Source organism: Mustelus asterias, chromosome 1, assembly GCF_964213995.1.
Source record: "Mustelus asterias chromosome 1, sMusAst1.hap1.1, whole genome shotgun sequence".
Lineage (NCBI taxonomy): Eukaryota > Metazoa > Chordata > Chondrichthyes > Carcharhiniformes > Triakidae > Mustelus > Mustelus asterias.
In genome coordinates, this window is record NC_135801.1 from 48,545,706 (window position 1) to 48,566,570 (window position 20,865).

At 43.9% G+C, this 20,865-nt stretch overlaps 1 protein-coding gene across 1 annotated transcript in view; it reads right to left on the minus strand.

The window, feature by feature from the left end:
* naf1 (nuclear assembly factor 1 homolog (S. cerevisiae)) overlaps positions 1-14,179 on the minus strand; it is a 235,343-nt gene extending 221,164 nt beyond the window's left edge. Inside the window, exons 1-2 of the mRNA XM_078212093.1 lie at positions 14,036-14,179; positions 3,170-3,807 (exon numbers count right to left, since the gene is read on the minus strand). Of these exons, the coding sequence (XP_078068219.1) occupies positions 3,170-3,789 (620 nt within the window). The 5' untranslated portion in view covers positions 3,790-3,807; positions 14,036-14,179. The remainder of the gene's footprint in view (positions 1-3,169; positions 3,808-14,035) is intronic.
* Positions 14,180-20,865: the final 6,686 nt, after the last annotated feature.

The following is a 20,865-nucleotide window of genomic DNA, read 5'->3' on the forward strand; positions in this document are numbered from 1 at the left end:
TGTTCTCTCTGGAGCGGAGGAGGCTGAGGGGAGACTTAATAGAGGTTTATAAAATGATGAAGGGGATAGATAGAGTGAACGTTCAAAGACTATTTCCTCGGGTGGATGGAGCTATTACAAGGGGGCATAACTATAGGGTTCGTGGTGGGGGATACAGGAAGGATATCAGAGGTAGGTTCTTTACGCAGAGAGTGGTTGGGGTGTGGAATGGACTGCCTGCAGTGATAGTGGAGTCAGACACTTTAGGAACATTTAAGCGGTTATTGGATAGGCACATGGAGCACACCAGGATGATAGGGAGTGGGATAGCTTGATCTTGGTTTCAGATAAAGCTCGGCACAACATCGTGGGCCGAAAGGCCTGTTCTATGCTGTACTGTTCTATGTTCTATGACAGATGCAAGCAGTTGTTGTTGGAGTGGTCCTGCAATTCATAAACTAACTCCTCTCCGCAATTCCCCAACCTCAATTTGACACTATTGTTGAAAGTTTTAACTTGCAAGGGGAGCTAAAATAGGAATGAGCCAATCAGTTGCCAGGTATACATCTAGCGTAATATGGCTTTCCTATCCAATATCTATCACTCAAACAACAGCACAAAAGACAGGTTACTTATCACTTTCTGCCTGTGGAACCTTGGTCTGTGTAATGCTAAGCTTATGAAAGGCTCCGTATAAATGCAACCCCTTTCAAGTTTCTTTTTTACTTTCACTTCGGAAATGAAAGCCATTATAAGACTACACTCTTAGCTGTGAGGAGAGGTTGGATAAACTCGGTTTGTTCTCACTGGAATTAGAGGTTGAGGGGTGACCCGATAGAGGTCTACAAGATTATAAGTGGCATGGACAAAGTGGATAGTCAGATGCTCTTTCCTCGGGTAGAAAAGTCAAGTACTCTCAGACATAGGTTTAAGGTGCGTGGGAAAAAGTTTAGAGAAGATGTGCGAGGTAAGTTTTTTTACAAAGAGGCTGGTGAATGTCTGGAACACGCTGCCCGGGGAAGTGGTGGGAGCAGGTACGATAGCAGCATTTGAGGGGCAACTAGACTAATACATGAATAGGATGGGAATGGAAGGATACGGACTCCATAAGTACGTACTTAGTTTAAGCTGACATCATGATCAGCACAGGCTTGGAGGGCCGAAGGGCCTGTTCCTGTGCTGTACTTCTTTTTGTTCTACGGCATTACTTTTAATAGATATCTCGTAGAAATAAATTAACTAGAAAAAGAAAAAATACTCTTTGGCTAGAAATGTTATACTTTAAGTTTCAATTAAACAACTCACTGGAGGAGGCAGCTCCACAAATACCCCCATCCTCAACGATGGGGTAGCCCAGCACATCAGTACAAAAAGTAAGGTTGAAGCACTTGCAACCATCTTCAACCAAAGTATCGAATGGATGATTCATCTCGGCCTGTGCCAGTCTTCAGCCAATTCGATTCATTCCACATGATATCAAGAAGTGGCAGAAGGCACTGAACAGTGCAAGGCCAAGGGCAATAGGACTGAAAACATGCCTCAGAACTAGCCATAGCTGTTCAAGTACAGCTGAAACACTGCATCAACCCCAGCAAAACCCCAGATGGTTTGAGTTATAAGGAGAGGCTGGATAGACTGGGACTTTTTTCTCTGGAGTGTAGGAGGCTGAGGGGTGAGCGTATAGAGGTATATAAAATAATGAGGGGCACAGAACAGCTAGATAGTCAATATCTTTTCCCAAAGGTAGGGGAGTCTAAAACTAGAGGGCATAGGTTTAAGGTGAGAGGCGAGAGATACAAAAGTGTCCAGAGGGGCAATTGTGTTCACACAGAGGGTGGTATCTGGAACAAGCTGCCAGAGAAAGTAGTAGAGGCGGGTAGAATTTTGTCTTTTAAAAAGCATTTAGATAGTTACATGGATAAGATGGGTATAGAGGGATATGGGCCAAATGCAGGCAATTGGGATTAGCTTCGGGGTTTAAAAAGAAATGGCGGCAGGGACAAGTTGGGCCGAAGGGCCTATTTCTGTACTGTAAACCTCTATGACTCTAAAAGGGAAGATTGCTTAGGGATGCCCTGTCCACAAAAAGTAGGACAAATCTAACCTAGCTCTGACCACCTCAGTCTATTCTCAATCAAGGTGACAAAAAGTTCATCGACAATGCTATCAAATGATGCTCGTTCAACAATAACTTATTCACTGATGCTCAGTTTGAGTTTCATCAGGGCTGCTCATCTCCTAATCACGTTACAACCTTGACCCAAACATGGAGAGAAGAGATGAACTTCAAGGCTGAGGAGGGAGGTACTGCCCTTGAAATTAAGTCAGCATTTGATCAGGTATGGCATCAAGGAGCCCATGTAAAACTGAAGTCAATGAGAATCAGCAGGAAAACATTCCACTGACTGGAGTCAGATTTAGCATAAAGATGGTTGTTGCCGATCAATTATCTTAGTCCCAGAACATCACTGCAAAAGTTCCTCAACCATCTTCAGCTAACATACAAATTAGGAGCAGGTCATTTGTCCCATCATGCATGCTCCATCATTCAGTACAATAACTGATGACTGTGGCCTCAAGGCCACATTCCACCTACCCCGATAATCTTTGCTTCATTAATTCCCTCCATCATAAGGTCAGTAGTGGGGATGTTTGCTGATGATTGCACCATGTGACCCCCTCAGAGCCTGAAGTAGGCCACTTCCAAATTGAGCAAGAACTGGACAACATTCAGGATTGGGCTAACAAATGACGAGTAATATTCACACCATATAAAGTACCAGGCAATGACCATCTCCAACAAGAGAAAATATAAACCAGCTCCCCTTGACATTCAATGACATACCCTCACTGAATTTCCTACTATCAGTACCCTGGCGGGTTACCATTGCTTAACAATTGATCATGATCAGTCTTATAAATACTGTGGTTATAAGAACAGGTTAGAAATTCTGCAGCATGAAACTCACCCCCGACTCCCCACAGCCTGTCCACCATCTAAAAGTCAGGAGTATAATGGAATCTCTCTATTTGCCTACATTAGTGTGGCTCCATCAACACTCAAGTAGGTCCACACCATCTAACATTAAACAACTCACTTGACTGGCACCCGGCAGCAGTTCACAAAGTTGTTCACCACCACATTCCAAGAGCAATTAGGAATTAACAATTCATTTCATTAAGTGCTCACCTGTCTGATGTAGTGTCTTCAGATGATGAGCTTTCATCTTCACTGTCTTCCTCGTCAGCTGCAAAATCTTGTAACGCAACATCAACCTGGGGGAAGTCACTGCTCTGGCCTGACTGTTCGCCTTGTGTATCCTCTGTATTCTGGCACACAAATGGCGATCTTTTAAAAGATAAAGTCTCCAGCCGAGCAGACACAGAAACTTCCATCTCTTGATCACCAGTGACCACGGCAGGACTGACTAATGTAATATCACAGTTCTCCGAGGTGTTGACTTTGCTTGACTTATCATCTAAATTCCCTTGTGCAACAGGTGTTGCTGGAGTTACACAAGACATTACATTACCATTAATTTCACTTGGAATACACTGTGGAGATGGAACACCGAGTTCATTCTGATGTTTAGAATCGGTCAGCTTTATCACGCCAACTTCAGAGGCAGCCATCAGGGATTCACTTTTACACACTTGAGTGTACAATTCTGCTGCTGGCAGCTCATGTTGGTTGTCAGCCAAGTTATTATTGCTTTCCATCAATAAACTGCCCTCAGAGATCACTTTCTTCTCAGCTGCATCTGCCTGGAGACAGAGCTGAATATCTTTATCTCCTCGTTCATCTGTCATACTTCCTCAAAATCAAACCTGAAAAGGCAAAAAAAAGGATTCAAAATACAAATGTGAACAATGCAGCATTCTTTACAAAAAGTTTTAATGAAATAAAAACAAACAGGAGCAAAACCCATTCAGCCGCTTACAATAAAACCATGGCTGATCATCTACCTCAACTCCACTTTCCTGCTCCCCATATCAACCTGTCCTGGTCCCTCCAGGCCGACGCTATGGTTAACAAAGCCCACCAATACCTCTACTTTCTCAGAAGGCCAAGGAAATTTGGCATGTCCGCTATGACTCACACCAACTTTTACAGCTGCACCATAGAAAGCATTTTTTCTGGTTGTATCACAGCTTGGTATGGCTCCTGCATTGTCCAAGAATGCTATAAGCAACAAAGGGTCGTGAACGATGCCCAGTGAATCATGCAAACTAGCCTCCCACCCGTTGACACTGTCTACACTTCCCGCTGCCTCGGAAAATCAAGGAGCCCACGCACCCCGGATATACTCTCTTCCACCTTCCATCGGGAAAAAGATACAAAAGTCTGAGGACGCGTACCAACTGACTCAAGAACAGCTTCTTCCCTGCTGCCTTCAGACCTTTGAAAGGACGTACCTCACATTAAATTGATCTTTCTCTACACCCTAGCTATGACCGTAACACTACGTTCTGCACTCACTCCTTCTCAATGTACGGTACAGCACACAAGAAACGATATTTTTCACTGCATACTAATACGTGTCACTAATAATTCAAATCAAATATCCCTCAACTTCTTGAGATTAAAATCTATCAGCTCCCTGGGGTGGACAATTCCAAAAGATTCACATCCCCAAGTCAAGAACTATCTCATTTTAATCCTAAATGAGCAATCCCTCAGCCTAATAAATATGCCCAATCACTCGGCCCATGTTCTGTATCCCCCAGCTAGGGAAAACAACCCCCCTGTACACTTTATCAGGCCCCAGCAGAACTTCCAATGTGTCAGAAATAATGTGTTTTCTTGCAGTCCGTGATCAATGTAATTTGTATGTGCGTATGTATTTTCCTACTGGAAAATCTAGGAAATTTTGAGAAATCTTAACCTGAGCATCCACTATCTCAGCTGTCATTATATTTAGAATGTAAACCGTCAGGTCATAGGGATTTGTTAACTTTTATTTTTCAAGTTTCTCCAATTATTTTTCTCTGCTGATATTCAAAAGTTTCTGATTCTCATTAGTCTTTTACTTATCCTTCATACTGGTGTCCTATTGTGAAGACAGAAAATATATTCGTTCTATGTCTCTGCCATTTCATCACATCCACACCCCCACCCCCCATGATAATTTCCCCTCTCATTGACTCCCTTTCTTTTTATATTACTTGCAAAATCTCTTACAATCCGCTTTCATTTTCTGAGTTAGTTGACTCGCTTTTTACTTTTTGTAAAATAAACATTTGGTCATCTTTTGGTTTCTGAAACATTCCTAATCCTCAGGCTTACTATTCTTTCCAACCTTCTCCGACATCTATGCTTATGCATCTGGCACTGAACTGAAATCATCAGCTCAAGTTCTTAGCAGAAATTTAACACTGAATGGCAAAGCACAATTAGTTTCTTACATAGTAGCACGCCGCATAGCTCAAGAGAAAATGCCCAACAATGTTGCAGAGAGACTAATTCTTTCTGCAGCATTCGACATGGCTCACTCAGTCCTACATGAGAGATCAGCTGAAAAACCAAAATACATCCTGCGTAGTTTTAACAGTGTTTTGTCATATTAGTTATATTGCTGAGAATTTAGGAGCACAGCTTAATACTTAAAACTTTAATATTCGTTTAAAGTTAGCACTGACGTGAGGCTCACTGGTCTGTAGTTCCCTGGTTTTTCTCTACAACCATCACAGTTTGACGGGTTACACCTGGGCAGGACATAGGAATTAGGAGAAGTAGGCAAACTTAGCTCTTCAAGTCTCCTCTGCCATTCAATCAGACCATGGCTGATCTCTCCCTCATCTCATATCCACCTTTCCCTTTTTTTTAATTAGAAACAAGTCCATCTTCCTCTTGAAACCATTCAACGATTCAGTCTCCACCACTATGGGACAGCAAGTTCCACAAATTCACCACCTCATCTCCGTTTTAAATCTACCACCTCTCAACCTATACCTGTGACCTCTTGTTTTAGATCATCCCAGAAGAAGAAACATTTGTTTTACATTTACTTTATCAATCCCTTTTAAACTTTTATATACCTCGATCAGAAACCCTCTCATTCTTCTAAACTCCAGCGAGTACAAGCCCAAACTGTTTAATCTCTCCTCATATGTCAACCTTTTCATCGTAAGAAGTTTAACAACACCAGGTTAAAGTCCAACAGGTTTATTTGATAGCAAAAGCCACACAAGCTTTCGGAGCTCCAAGCCCCTTCTTCAGGTGTTTACCCTTGTGTTTACCCCAGTCCAACGCCGGCATCTCCACATCATGACAACCTTTTCATCCCCAGAATCAATCTGGAGAACATCCTTTGAAGTGCCTCCAATGTCATCACATTCTTCTTCAAATAAAGAGATCAAAACTGGACACAATACTCCAGATGTGGTCTCACCAACATCCTATACAATTGCAAGAACACTTGGTGACTTTCATACTCCAGTCTCATTGCAATCAATGCCAATATCACATTTGCTTTTTTTTTTATTATATGCTGTTCCTGTATTCCAACTTTATGCGATTCATGAACAAAGACACCCAGATCCCTCTGCCTGGACGCATTTTGAATCTGCTTTCCATTTAAGTAATAATTTGTCTTTCTATTCTTTCTGCCAAATAGATAACCTCACACTTACCTAAATTAAATGACATCTGCCGAATTTTGGTCCATTCTGAGAATGTGTATAAGGTAGATTGAGAAGAGGGTTAAAATTGGGATGCGTAACTAGGAATCAGTTGAGGGATAAACTGGTTATGGAAAGGGCCTGAGGCGAGGGCGACAAGGCTCACCGAAACTAATGATCACGTTAAAGAAACTGCTAATAGGTAATTGTGGTTCTGGCTTCGGAGGGCAGGGCCTTATCGATTGGCCTTTTGTTCTTGAAAGTAATCTAATCAGAAACTTTAATAGCCATGTCCTTACGTGGCTATCGCCTTTTGTTCTTGAAAGTAATCTAATCAAAATGTAACAATACAGCTATGCCCTTATTGGCTAACAGAAGTATGTGGATGTTTCTCCGTCGTGTATAACTGAAACTGTTTTGTAAGCCAGACAGAGACTCACGAACCCATGCTTGATGCGCATGGTCTAGCGATCTCTCCTCCAATGCAATAAAGAAGGTTTGCAGAGAAACCCGTGTCTCATCAGTTTTTGATCCGACTTCCAAAAGCGAATTCCACAATTCTCTTCGCCTAACTAGATCCGTATGCAAGATCTTTATATCCTCTTCACTGCCTGCGTTCCCACCTATTTTAGGCATCATTTACAAAATTTGCTATGTTACACTCTGTCCCTGTTTGCAAATTATTGATATATATCATAAACAGTTGAGGTCCAAGACTGAGCCCTGTGGTACCCCGCTAGTTACATTTCGCTTGCCAGAGAAGGGCCCATTCATCCCGCCCCTCTGCTTTCTGTCAGTCCTGGTGTTGTTAAACTTCTTATTCCGTCAGTCAGCCAATCCTCAATCCAATCTAGCACTCTACCCCCAATCCCCTGTAATCTCATCTTCTGGATCAGTCTTCCATGCGGCACCTTGGCAAAGAACTTCTGGAAGTCTTGATATACCACATCTACAGGTTCCCCACTGTCCACCTTGCTGGTTATGTCCTAAAAGAACTCAAGCAAGTTTGTCAAGCATGACTTTCCCTAACCGGTCTATAGTTTCCTACTTTATGTTTCTCCTTTTTTTATTAGGGGCGTTACATTAGCGTGTTTCCAATCCACTGGGATCTTAACAGAATCCAAGAAATATTGAAATATCATAACCAATGCATCCACCATCTCTGCTGCCACCTCCTTTAATACCCTAGGGTGCAGGCCATCAGGTCCCAGTGACTTATCTGCCTTTAATCCCATTAGTTTATTCAATACCTTCTCCCTAGTGATGGTTATTACACCAAGTTCCTCTGCATTAACTGCAGTTTTTGGAAAATCTTTATTATTCTCCATCATGAAGACAGGGGCAAAATATTGGTTTAGTGCCTCCGCCATGTGTTCCCCATTAATACCTCACCATTATTGTCCTCTAAAGGGCCAGCATTTACTTTAGCTTTTCTCTTTATATACTTGTCAAAGCTTTTGGTATCTGTATTTATGTTTTCTGCTAACTTCCTTTCGTAGTTAATCTAAGCTCTTTTGATTCTTTTTTAGCAGCCTTTTGCTGAACCTTAAAGTTCTCCCAATCCTCCAGCTTGCCACAAGCTTTTGCAGTTTGGTATGCCCTAGCTTTTGCCATTGTGTCCTCTTTGACTTTCTTATCTAGCCATGGAACGTTTTTCTTCCTTTCATAATTCCTCTTTCTCTAAGGAATATACGTCATTTGTGAGGTATTCAATATCTCCCTGAACATCCACCATTGTTCCTCAACTGTCCTGCCCTCAATTCGTTGCACCCAGTTTACTTGGGCCAACTCTTTCCTCAGGCCTGTATAATTACCTCTGCCCAATGCTAAAACTCGAGTATGACACACTGGCCCCAATTTTACCATCAAGTTGCACCTCTTTTCGGGCACAAAAACTTGGTAAAGTCGGACATGAGGCGAGTAGCGCAATCTGCGCCCGTCCCCGCGCCAGTTCCCCCTTTACCAAGGGCCGAAAATGGCCGTGATTGGGACCAGGCCCGAAACAGGCATGACAGCCATTTAAATGCATTTGCATGTATTTAAATTGACTTAATGGGCTGCACGCCCAACCTTACCGGCACTTCCGCCTTTACCATCGCGGTCACCCGTCCAGAATCGGTGCAAAACAGACATGCTCTACACAAGTCCGATTCGGACGCTCCAGTTAGTGAGGAAGTAAGTGCCGAGCGCCCAATAGCTCTCTGCTTGAGACGGGGTGTGGGATGGGGGGGTCCGATGGCTCTCTGCTTGAGATTGGTGGTGGCGGGGGGAGAAGAAAGGTGGGTTCTGCTACCACTCTGCCTGAGATCAGTGAGGGGGGGTGTGTGGGGGGGAGGGCGCAATTGGTCTGGGTGGCAGAGGGGGTGGAGGGCAAGGGGGTCAGTAATGTTGTGGGGGATGGGGCAATATCTGTGGGGGCCAGGGAAGACATTCTCCAGCCCGGGAGCGATGTGGCAGGGTAGCTGCATTCTATCATTTTTTTTTCTGCGCATGCACAGTTGGAGGCACCAATCAGAGCTCCAGGATTTCAGGCGCATTAAGCCCCACCCACAGGCTTCTGCAGCACGATTCAGAATTGTTGATATTTTTTTCAGGTAGGGTGCATATGGGGGCACCTGAGAACGGGTCTAAAAGTCAGATCTGAAACTCCCAGTTTCACGTCCGCCCAGCACTGAGAATCAAAATGGTAAAATAGGGCCCACTGTGCTCTCTTACTCAATCTATTTCTGAAATTCTAGCATGCTGTAATCACTCTTTCCAAGAGAAGCTTTGACAACAAGACTATTTATCAACCCTTCTTCATTACATAATACTAAATCTAAAATAGCCTGCTCCCTGGCTGGCTCCATAACATATTACTCTAAGAAACAATGCCTTATGCACTATGAAATCTCCCTCAAAGCTACCTTTACCAATCTGATTAATCCAGTCAATATGCATGTTAAAATCACGCATGATTACCATTGTGCCCTTCTCACAAGCCCTCATTATTTCTTGGTTTATACTATGCCCCATTGGGAAAGATTGCTTGGGGGCCTGTAAGTTATCACTAACAAGATGCTTTTTCCTTTGATTTTTTATTTCCACCCAGATTGATTCAATATGTTGGTCCTTAGTGCCAATATCATTTCTAAATACAGCCTTAGAACATAGAACATAGAACAGTACAGCACAGAACAGGCCCTTCGGCCCACGATGTTGTGCCGAGCTTTATCTGAAACCAAGATCAAGCTATCCCACTCCCTATCATCCTGGTGTGCTCCATGTGCCTATCCAATAACCGCTTAAACGTTTCTAAAGTGTCTGACTCCACTATCACTGCAGGCAGTCCATTCCACGTCCCAACCACTCTCTGCGTAAAGAACCTACCTCTGATATCCGTCCTGTATCTCCCACCACGAACCCTATAGTTATGCCCCCTTGTAATAGCTCCATCCACCCGAGGAAATAGTCTTTGATGTCATCTTTAACCAATAAAGCAACTCCACCTCCTGTTCCATCTTGTCTATCCTTTCAGAATACTGAGTACCCTTAGACATTCAACTCCCAGTCCCGGACCTCCTGTAACCATGTTTCAGTGATCCCCACAAAATCATACCCATTTGTCTCTATTTGTGCTGTCAACTCATTGACTTTATTCTGAATACTGCATGCATTTAGGAACAGGGATTTTAATATGTCCTACTAGTTTGTCTTTCCGTTGCAGGATTTTCTTATGCACTACATTTTTCACACATTTTAACTTCCTTTATTAAATCTCTCATGATCATTAGATCTGCCTGTAAAGCGGAATGATATAGTTGGCAATACGGAGACGTGGCTCCAAGGTGAACAAGGATGGGAACTAATCACTGAGGGCTATTCAATGTTTAGGAACGACAGACAGAAAGGAAAAGGTGGTGGAGATGCACTCTTGGTCAAAGATGATATTGATATGATATTGAGGAAAGATAGTAGCATAGATGATGTGGAATTAAATGGGTCGAGTTCAGAAACAACAAGGGGCATAAAAACATTGGTGGGGGTGGTAGACAAACCACCAAACTGTTGTGACAATGTTGGGAAAAGCATTAGACATGAAATCAGAGATGCATCTGTTCAAGCATGTGTCTGTGTAGAGTTTGCACATTTCCTCCGTGTCTGTATGGGTTTCCTCCAAGTGCCTCCCACATTCCAAAGATGTGCTGGCTAGGTTGATTGGCCATGCAATATTGCCACTTAGTGTCAGGGGTACTAGCAGGGAAAATACATGGGGTTACGAGAATACGGCCTGGGGTGGGATTGTTGTCAGTGCAGACTCGATGGGCCGAATAGCCTCCTTCTGCAATGTAGAGATTCTATGAAAGCAACATCTGTGATTATGGGCAACTTTAATCTGCATATACATTGGGAGAGTCAAATTAGTCACAGTACAATAGAGGAGGAATTTCTGGAATGTATAGGGGATGGTTTTCTGGAGCAATACACTGGGGAACCAACAAGAGAACTGGCCATCTTGGACTGGGTGTCGTGCAATGAGAAAGGATTAGTTAGCAATCTAGTTGAGAGAGAACCCTTGGGGACGAGTGACCATAATGTGGTAGAATTCTTTGTCAAGGTAGAAGGTGATGTAGTTGATTCAGAGACCAGGGTCCTGAATCTCAATAAAGGTAACTATGATGTTATGAAGCATGGATTGGCCATGATGGACAGGGAAACATTACTGAAAGGAAAAACAGTGGACAGGCAATGGCAGGCATTTAAAGAATGAATAGGTGAACTCCAGAAATTGTTTATTCCTGTTTGGCACAAGAGTGGTAAGTGGCCAAACCATGGCTTACAAGGGAAATTAGAGATAGTGTCAGATTCAAGGAAGAAGCATACAAATGGCAAGAAAAAGCAATAGGATTGGGGACAGTTTAAAATTCAGCAAAGGGTGACCAAGGGGTTGATTAAGGGAAAAATAGAATATGGAAGTAAGCTAGCGGGGAACATAAAAACTGACTGTAGAAGTTTCTATTGCTATGTAAAGAGAAAAAGATTGACAAAAACGAATGTAGGCCCCTTAGTCAGAAACAAATTCATAACGGGAATAAAGAAATGGCCAAGGAATTAAATTCGTACTTTGCTTCAGTCTTCACAAAGAAAGACATGAATAATGTGCCAGAAGTTCTGAGAGAAACAAGTTTTAGTGAGGAGCTGAAGGAAATCAGCATTCGTAGAGAAATGGTTTTGGGAAAATTGATGGGATTGAAGGTGGATAAATCTCCAGGTCCTGATAATCTCCATCCCAGAGTACTTAAGGAAGTCGCCCTGGAAATAGTAGATCCATTGGTGGTTATTTTCCAAAATTCTTCGTACTCTGATCTGGTTCCTACAGATTGGAGAGTAGCTAAAGTAAGCCCAGCTTTCAAAAAAAGGGAGGTGCAGAAAAAACAGAACTATAGACCAGTGAGCCTAAGACCGGTACTGGGGAAGTTGCTGGGGAGTCCATTATCAAGAATTTCATATCTCAAAATTTGAAAGGCAGTGGTATAATCAGACAAAGTCAGCATGGATTTACAAAAGGGAAATCATGCATGACAAATCTATTAGAATTCTGTAACAGTTGACCGAGGAGAACCAGTGGATGAGGTTTACGTAGACTTTCAGAAGGCTTTCAACAAGGTCTCACATAACAAACAATGATGCAAAGTTAAAGCACATGGGATTGCAGGTAATGTCTTGAGATGGATAGAAAGCTGGTTAGCAGAGAAGAATCAAAGAGTTGGCATAAATGGATCTTTTTCTGATTGGCAGTCAGTGACTAGTCAGATTCCGCCGGGATCTGTGCTAGGGCCCCAACTGTTCACGTTATATATTAATGATTTGGAAGAGGGCACTGAATGTATTATCCCCAAACTTGCAGATGATACAAAGTTGGGTGGGAGGGTGAACTATAAGGAGGATGCATAGATGCTTCAGCGTGATTTGGACAGGTTTAGTTTGTGGGCATATGCATTGCGGGTGCAGTATAATGTGGATGAATGTGAAGTTATTTACTTTGGTGGCAACAATAGGAAGACAGACTATTGCTTGAATGGGTGTAAACTGAGGGGTGGATACTCAGCAAGACCTTGGTGTCCTTGTGCATCAGTCGCTGAAAGCAAGCTCACAGCTACAGGAGGCAGTAAAGGCAGCAAATGGTATGTTGGCCTTCATAATGGGAGGATTTGAGTACAAGGATAGGGATGTTTTGCTGCAATTGTATAGGGCGTTGATGAGGCCACACGGAGTATTGTGTGCAGTTTTGGTGTCCTTACCGGAGGAAGGATGTCCTTGTATAAAGGGAGTACAGCATAGGTTTACCAGGCTGATTCCTGCGATAGCAGGTCTGTCATAGGAGGAGAGACTAGGTTAGTTAGGATTATATTCACTGGAGTTTAGAAGAATGAGAGGGGATCTCACAGAAACCTCATGAAATTCTGAAAGGGTTAGACGGGGGAGATTCAGAAAGAATGTTCCCAAAGGTGGGAAAGTCCAGAACTAAGGGTCATAGTTTGAGGATAAGGGATAAACCTTTTTAACACCTCCAAAGACGTGCGGGTTAGGGTGATTGGCTATGCTAAATTGCCCCTAGTGTCAGGGAGATCAACAGGTTAAGTGTGGGGTTACGAGGATAGGGCCTGGGTGGAACTGTGGTCAGTGCAGACTCGACAGGTCGAATGGCCTTCTTCTGCAATGTAGAGATTCTATGATTATGGTGAGGAGAAATTTCTTCACCCAGAGGGTGCTGAGTGTGTGCAATTCACTACAACAGAAAGTAGTTGAGGCCAAAACAATGTCTGATTTCAAGAAGAAATTAGATATAGCTCTTAATGCTAAAGGGATCAAGGGATATGGGGGAGGGGGTCAGGACATTGAATATCAGCCATGATCAAAATGAATGGCAGAGTAGACTCAAAGGGCCAAATGGCCATCTCCTGCTTCTATGTAACCTAGAACACCCTGTCATTCCCAAGCTAGTGTTACCAACTGCCACAGCTGAGCATTGAACCAATAAAACAAAAACATTCTGCCATACTTCCCTTTATTATTCTCTAACTGAAAGGTTGACCCAGTCAAGAAAACGTGCGACTGACCAAAGGTATTTTGGGCACTGCTAAATTACTTCAGTAATTTGGCTCGGAGTAGAAACTGGAATGCCTCGCTGGTGGGATTGGAGAAAGAGAACCCTCAATAATACTGGGTTCAACTCTAGTCATTCAAAAGGAATAACTGGAAATGAAATAACTTGCACCACATTACTAGGGGCTTCTTAATTAACTACACATATGGAGCAGCAAGTGCTATAACCCATTGCTTCGCACGTGTACACATAAACACACAGGGACAGCAACGTGTTTGCAATGGGGGAGTCTTGCTCTTGCTGCTCAGTGTACAAGTTAAGCGTACGGAAGATAATGTAACTGACTACCTGGACAGTGTGCTGAGGGTCCTCTCCGGCCAGCCTTAGTACACCGATACTTTGAGTCGCTATAACGAAAGAACAACTTAACCACGCGCTCAGCTCCAGCTCCAGCTCCAGCCCCGGCAACACGCGCTGTCGCACCTCTGACGTAACCGTTTCGTCGCGGAAGAATGACGCAGTCCCTGAAGCCAGCCAATCCAACACCTGCTTCAACTGGTTTCGATAGTTGCTTTTGGACTGAAATGTGAGAACTGCTTTCACCCCAAAAATAGTACGTCATTGAAAAAAAGCATTAAGAGCTCAAAATTAACAGTGACAAATAATCAATGGAAAGCTTTGAAATTAAATCAAGGATTTAAATCAAGAAATTAAATCAAGGGTGGCACGGTAGCACAGTGGTTAGCACTGCTGCTTCACAGCTCCAGGGACCCGGGTTCGATTCCCGGCTCGGGTCACTGTCTGTGTGGAGTTTGCACATTCTCCTCGTGTCTGCGTGGGTTTCCTCCGGGTGCTCCTGTTTCCTCCCACAGTCCAAAGATGTGCGGGTTAGGCGGGTTGATTGGCCAGGTTAAAAATTGCCCCTTAGAGTCCTGAGATGTGGAGGTTAGAGGGATTAGCGGGTAAATATGTGGGGATAGGGCCTGGGTGGGATTGTGGTCGGTGCAGACTCGATGGGCCGAATGGCCTCCTTCTGCACTGTAGGGTTTCTATATTCTTTCTAAGGATTGGCACCTGTTCAATTTTCCACTGTACAGCATGACAGCCCAACCTTCCTCAACTGCTTCATCAATCACCTTCTCTCCAGCTTGAGGTCAGAAGTGAGGATGTTCAGCACCATGCATCACTCCTCAGATACTGAAGCAGTATGCCCCTATGCAGCAAGACCAGGAAAATATTCAGATATAGGTGCCAAGCAATGACTGTCTCCAACAAAATATAATCTAACCATCACCTCTTTGATATTCAATGGCATTACCATCACTGAATCCCCCACTATCAACATCCCGGGGGTTATCAAAGAGTCAGACAGTGCTGAAGAGGCTTTTCAGCTCATCGAGTCTGCATCAACACGCAAGAAACACCTGAACTCCCACCTAATCCCATTTACCAGCACTTGGCCCATTGTCTTGAATGTTGTGATTTGCCAAGTATTCATGCAGGTACTTCTCAAAGGGTGTGAGGTAAACCACCTCTACCAACCTCCCAAGCAGTGCATTCCAGACTGTCACCACCCTCTGGGTAAAAAAGTTTTTCCTCATATCCCCCCAACCCTCCTGCCCCTCAAATTGAACCCATGTCCCCTCATGACTGACCCTTCAATAAGGGAAATAGCTGCTCCTTATCCACTTTGTCTATGTCCCCCATAATCTCAATCAGATCATCCCTCAGTATTCTCTGCTCTAATGAAAACAATCCAAGCCTACCCAACCTCTCTTCATACCTTAAATATTCCATCCCAGGCAGCATCCTGGTGAATTTCCTCTGTACTCCCTCCAGTGCAATCACATCCTTCCTCTAATGTGGCGACCAGAACTGCACACAGTACTCCAGCTGTGGCCTCACCAAAGTTCTATACCATTCCAACATGACTTCCCTGCTTTTGTAATCTATGCCTTGATTGATGAAGGCAAGTGTCCCATATGCTTTTTCGCCACCCTGCCTTTCCGTCTTCAGAGATCAATGGACAAACATGCCAAGGTCCCTTTGTTCCACAAACCTCCTAGTGTCATGCCATTCATTGAATACTTCCTTGTCAAATTACTCCTTCCATAGTGTATCACCTCACATTTTTCAGGGTTAAACTCCATCTTACACTTATCTGCCCATTTGAACATTCTGTCTATATCTTCTTGTAGCCCAAGACACTCAGCCTCACTGTTAACCATCCAACCAAATTTTTGTGTCATCACAAACTTACTAATCCTACCCCCCACATAATCATCTATGTCATTTATATAAATGACTAATAATAGAGGACCAAACACAGATCCCTGTGGTACACCAGTGGACACGGGCTTCCAGTCATTAAAGCAGCCTTCTGTCATCACCCTCTGTCTCCTACAACTGAGCCAATTTTGAATCCGCTTTATCAAATTTCCCTATATCCCAAAATAGAAAGTACTGGAAAATCTCAGCAGGCCTGACAGCATCTGTGGAGAGAAAATAGAGCCAATGTTTCGAGTCTAGATGACCCTTCGTCAGAGCTAGCTAAGATTTTCCAGTATTTGCTGGGGTTTTTTTCAGACTCCAGCATTGCTTTTACCTTGTATCCTATGTGCATTGACCTTCTTTACAAGTGTCCCATGTGGGACCTTGTCAAAGGCTTTGCTGAAATCCATATAAACTACGTCAACTGCACTACCCTCATCTAAACACCTGGCCACCTCGTCAAAAAATTCAATCAAACCTGTTAGGCATGACTACCCTCTGACCTCCCTCTGAAGCCATGTTGACTATCCCTGATCAAGTCTTGCCTCTCCAAGTGGAGACAGATACTCTCCTTCAGAAGTTTCTCCAATAGTTTCCCTACCACTGGTGTGAAACTTACTGGTCTATAGTTCTTTGGTTTATCGCTACACCCCTTCTTAAATAGTCGAACCACCAACAGATTGCCACCTTATTCCCTAATGGGTCCTACCTGTTTCCTGGTTATCCTCTTCCCATTGATATACTTATAGAATATCTTGGAATTTTCCCTACTTTTACCAGCCAGAGCTTTCTCATATCCCCTCTTTGCTTTCCTAATTGCTTTCCTAAGCTCTACCCTGCACTTTCTATACTTCACTAATGCCTCCACTGATTTGCTCCCCTTCTACTTGTTAAAAGCCTTTCTTCTCCTTCTCAATGTATTCTGAATATCTCTGGTCGTCTATGGTTCTCTGGGCTTGTTACTCCTTCCTATCACCCTTGAGGGAACATGCTGGGCTTGCACCCTCCATTGACCAGAAACGTAACTGAACCAATCTTATAAAGATATCTATGCGTGGAGCCAGAGGAAATCTATGCGTGGAATCTATGCATGGAGCCAGAGGAAATGGGTGAGGTATTAAATGAGTACTTTGCGTCAGACTTCACCGAAGAGAAGGACTTGGTGGATGATGAGTCTGGGAAAGGATGTGTAGATTGTTTGAGTCATGTTGAGATCAAAAAGAAGGACGTATTGGGGTTCTTGAGAAACATTGAGGTAGACAAGTCCCCAGGGCCTGATGGGATATACCCCAGAATACTGAGAGAGGCAAGGGAGGAAATTGCTGAGGCCTTGAGAGAAATCTTTGTATCCTCACTGGCTACAGGGGAGGTCCCAGAGGATTGAAGAATAGCCAATGTTGTTCCTTTGTTTAAGAAGGGTAACAAGAATAATCCAGGTAATTACAGGCCGCTGAGCCTTACATCAGTGGTAGGGAAATTATTGGAGAGGATTCTTCGAGACAGGATTTATTCCCACTTGGAAATAAGTGGACATATTAGTGAGAGGCAACATGGTTTTGTGAAGGGGAGGTCGTGTCTCACGAACTTGATCGAGTTTTTCGAGGAAGTGACGAAGATGATTGATGAGGGTAGGGTAGTGGATGTTGTCTACATGGACTTCAGTAAGGCCTTTGATAAGGTCCCTCATGGTAGACTGGTGCAGAAGGTGAAGTCGCATGGGATCAGAGGTGAGCTGGCAAGGTGGATACAAAACTGGCTCGGTCAAAGAAGACAAGAGGGTAGCAGTGGAAGGGTGCGTTTCTGAATGGAGGGCTGTGACAAGTGGTGTTCCTCAGGGATCAGTGGTGGGACCTTTGCTGTCTGTAATATATATAAATGATTTGGAGGAAAATGTAACTGGATTGATTAGTAAGTTTGCGGACGACACAAAGGTTGGTGGATTTACAGATAGCGATGAGGACCATCAAAGGATACAGCAGGATATAGATCAGTTGGAGACTTGGGCAGAAAGATGGCAGATGGAGTTTAATCCGGACAAATGTGAGGTAATACATTTTGGAAGGTCTAATAGAGATAGGAAATATACCGTAAATGGCAGAACCCTTAAGGGTATTGATAGGCAAAGGGATCTGGATGTACAGGTACACAGGTCACTGAAAGTGGCAATGCAGGTGGAGAAGGTAGTCAAGAAGGCATACGGCATGCTTGCCTTCATCGGCTGGGGTATTGAATTTTAAAATTGGCAAGTCATGTTGCAGCTTTATAGAACCTTAGTTAGGCCGCACTTGGAATATAGTGTTCAATTCTGGTCGCCACACTACCAGAAGGATGCGGAGGCTTTGGAGAGGGTACAGAAAAGATTTACCAGGATGTTGCCTGGTATGGAGGGCATTAGCTATGAGGAGAGGTTGGAGAAACTTGGTTTGTTCTCACTGGAGCGACGGAGGTTGAGGGGAGACCTGATAGAAGTTGACAAGATTATGAGAGGCATGGACAGAGTGGATAGTCAGAAGCTTTTTCCCAGGGTGGAAGAGTCAATTACTAGGGGGCATAGGTTTAAGGTGCAAGGGGCAAGGTTCAAAACAGATGTACAAGGCAGATTTTCTACACAGAGAGTAGTGGGTGCCTGGAACTCGTTGCCGGGGGAAGTAGTGGAAGCGGATACAGTAGTAACTATTAAGGGGCATCTTGACAAGTACATGAATAGGATGGAAATAGAGGGATATGGTCCCCGGAAGGGTAGGAAGTTTTAGTTAAATCACGCAGCATGGTTGGTGCAGGCTTGGAGGGCCGAAGGGCCTGTTCCTGTGCTGTAATTTTCTTTGTTCTTTGTACATTAGCTATTGAGGCAGGTCAGAGGCTGGGAATTATGTAGAAAGTAAACTTAACGCCTGACTCCGCAAAGCCTCTCCACCCATCAACTATGAGGCACAAGTGAGGAACTACTTGCCTGGATAAGTGCTGGATGATTGGCACCCCATCCACCACCTTCCAACATCCACTCCCACCACCACTGGCACACAATGGCAGCACACTGTACCATCTGCAAGATGTACTGCAGCAACTTACCAAGTCTTCTTCAACAGCATCTTCCAAACCTGCCACCTCCATTATTTAAAAGGAAAAAGGCAGCAGATTCATGGGAACACCAGGCCCCCCCACACAACAGGGCTCCCAAAATGAACACGTTTCAAAACATTCCCTACTGTTTCTCAGAACAAAGTAGAATTTCCTCCTGAAGCCAACCATGAGATATTGGGAAAAGATCATGTGGTTTCTGTGTGTCAAAGTGAACAATATTCCAGGCTTTCTCAGACAATCACAACTTGCAATAGTTTGGAAATGCAACAATGCTATTCAGCCAATCAGGCTGATTTCTTACGGCGTTTGCTGCTGATAGGCTCATTGGGGAGGTAGGAGTCTGTGATTGGCTAAATAGCTTCACACATTTTCAAACAGCAGACTTGTTGGAACGTGAAACAGCTCCTCGAGCTTTCACCCTATTTGGTTCTTTTCTATGGAGAAGCTTGACTTCTATCATTCCTTGGTTTGTCTTGCATTGCAGGCTAGAATATGTTAGCACTGGATTCTTGGACGCTGGAACATTTAGCATGAAATTGAAACTTTCATTCAATTAAAAATGAAACAAAAGTTAGTTTTGTTTGGAGAGACTGGAAAGGCAAGCAAAAGTCACAGTGGTATTGGATCCTCCTTTCCAAGAGAGCCACGGGGTTGACAAGGATGGAGGCAACAGGTAAAGGCCTGTAACTATGTGGACTGTACTGTAAATGGGCTGAAGAAATTAAAATCTCTATCTGCCATTTGCTTGGGAATCACACTTTTCCATTCATTTAGTCCTGCTCATTCTCAACTATTAATCCATAGTTGTGGGTGCATGGACCCAGACGCATTGAGTGATCATTTAATGCCATTTTAAAAGGAAGAGAGTAAATTTGCAGGTGTCTCCTTTCAATCCACCCACTGGTGGGATCTTCATTCTTACAGCCAGAATAGAGGTGATCAGCCTTTGGATTCTGGGGAGAGGGGGGTTGATGGGTCCAAAAATAAAGCAGAGCAAAGGGCCCCATTAATTGTAAATGTGATTGGGTCAAAATCCTGGATGTTAAGAAAACAGTAAGAGTTTTAACAACACCAGGTTAAAGTCCAACAGGTTTATTTGGTAGCAAATACCATTAGCTTTCGGAGCGCTGCTCCTTCGTCAGATGGAGTGGAAATGTGCTCTCAAACAGGGCACAGAGACACAAAATCAAGTTACAGAATACTGATTAGAATGCGAATCCCTACAGCCAACCAGATCTTAAAGATACAGGCAATGTGGGTGGAGGGAGCATTAAGCACAGGTTAAAGAGATGTGTATTGTCTCCAGACAGGACAGCCTGCAAGTCCAGGAGGCAAGCTGTGGGGGTTACTGATAATGTGACATAAATCCAACATCCCGGTTTAGGCCGTCCTCATGTGTGCGGAACTTGGCTATCAGTTTCTGCTCAGCGACTTTGCGCTGTCATGTGTCATGAAGGCCACCTTGGAGAACGCTTACCTGAAGATCAGAGGCTGAATGGCCGTGACTGCTGAAGTGCTCCCCCACAGGAAGAGAACTGTCTTGCCTGGTGATTGTCGAGCGGTGTTCATTCATCTGTTGTCGTAGCGTCTGCATGGTTTCCCCAATGTACCATGCCGCGGGACATCCTTTCCTGCAGCGTATCAGGGAGACAACGTTGGCCAAGTTGCAAGAGTAGGTACCGTGTACCTGGTAGATTGTGTTCTCACGTGAGATGATGGCATCCGTGTCGATGATCCGGCACGTCTTGCAGAGGTTGCTGTGGCAGGGTTGTGTGGTGTCATGGTCACTGTTCTCCTGAAGGCTGGGTAGTTTCCTGCGGACAATG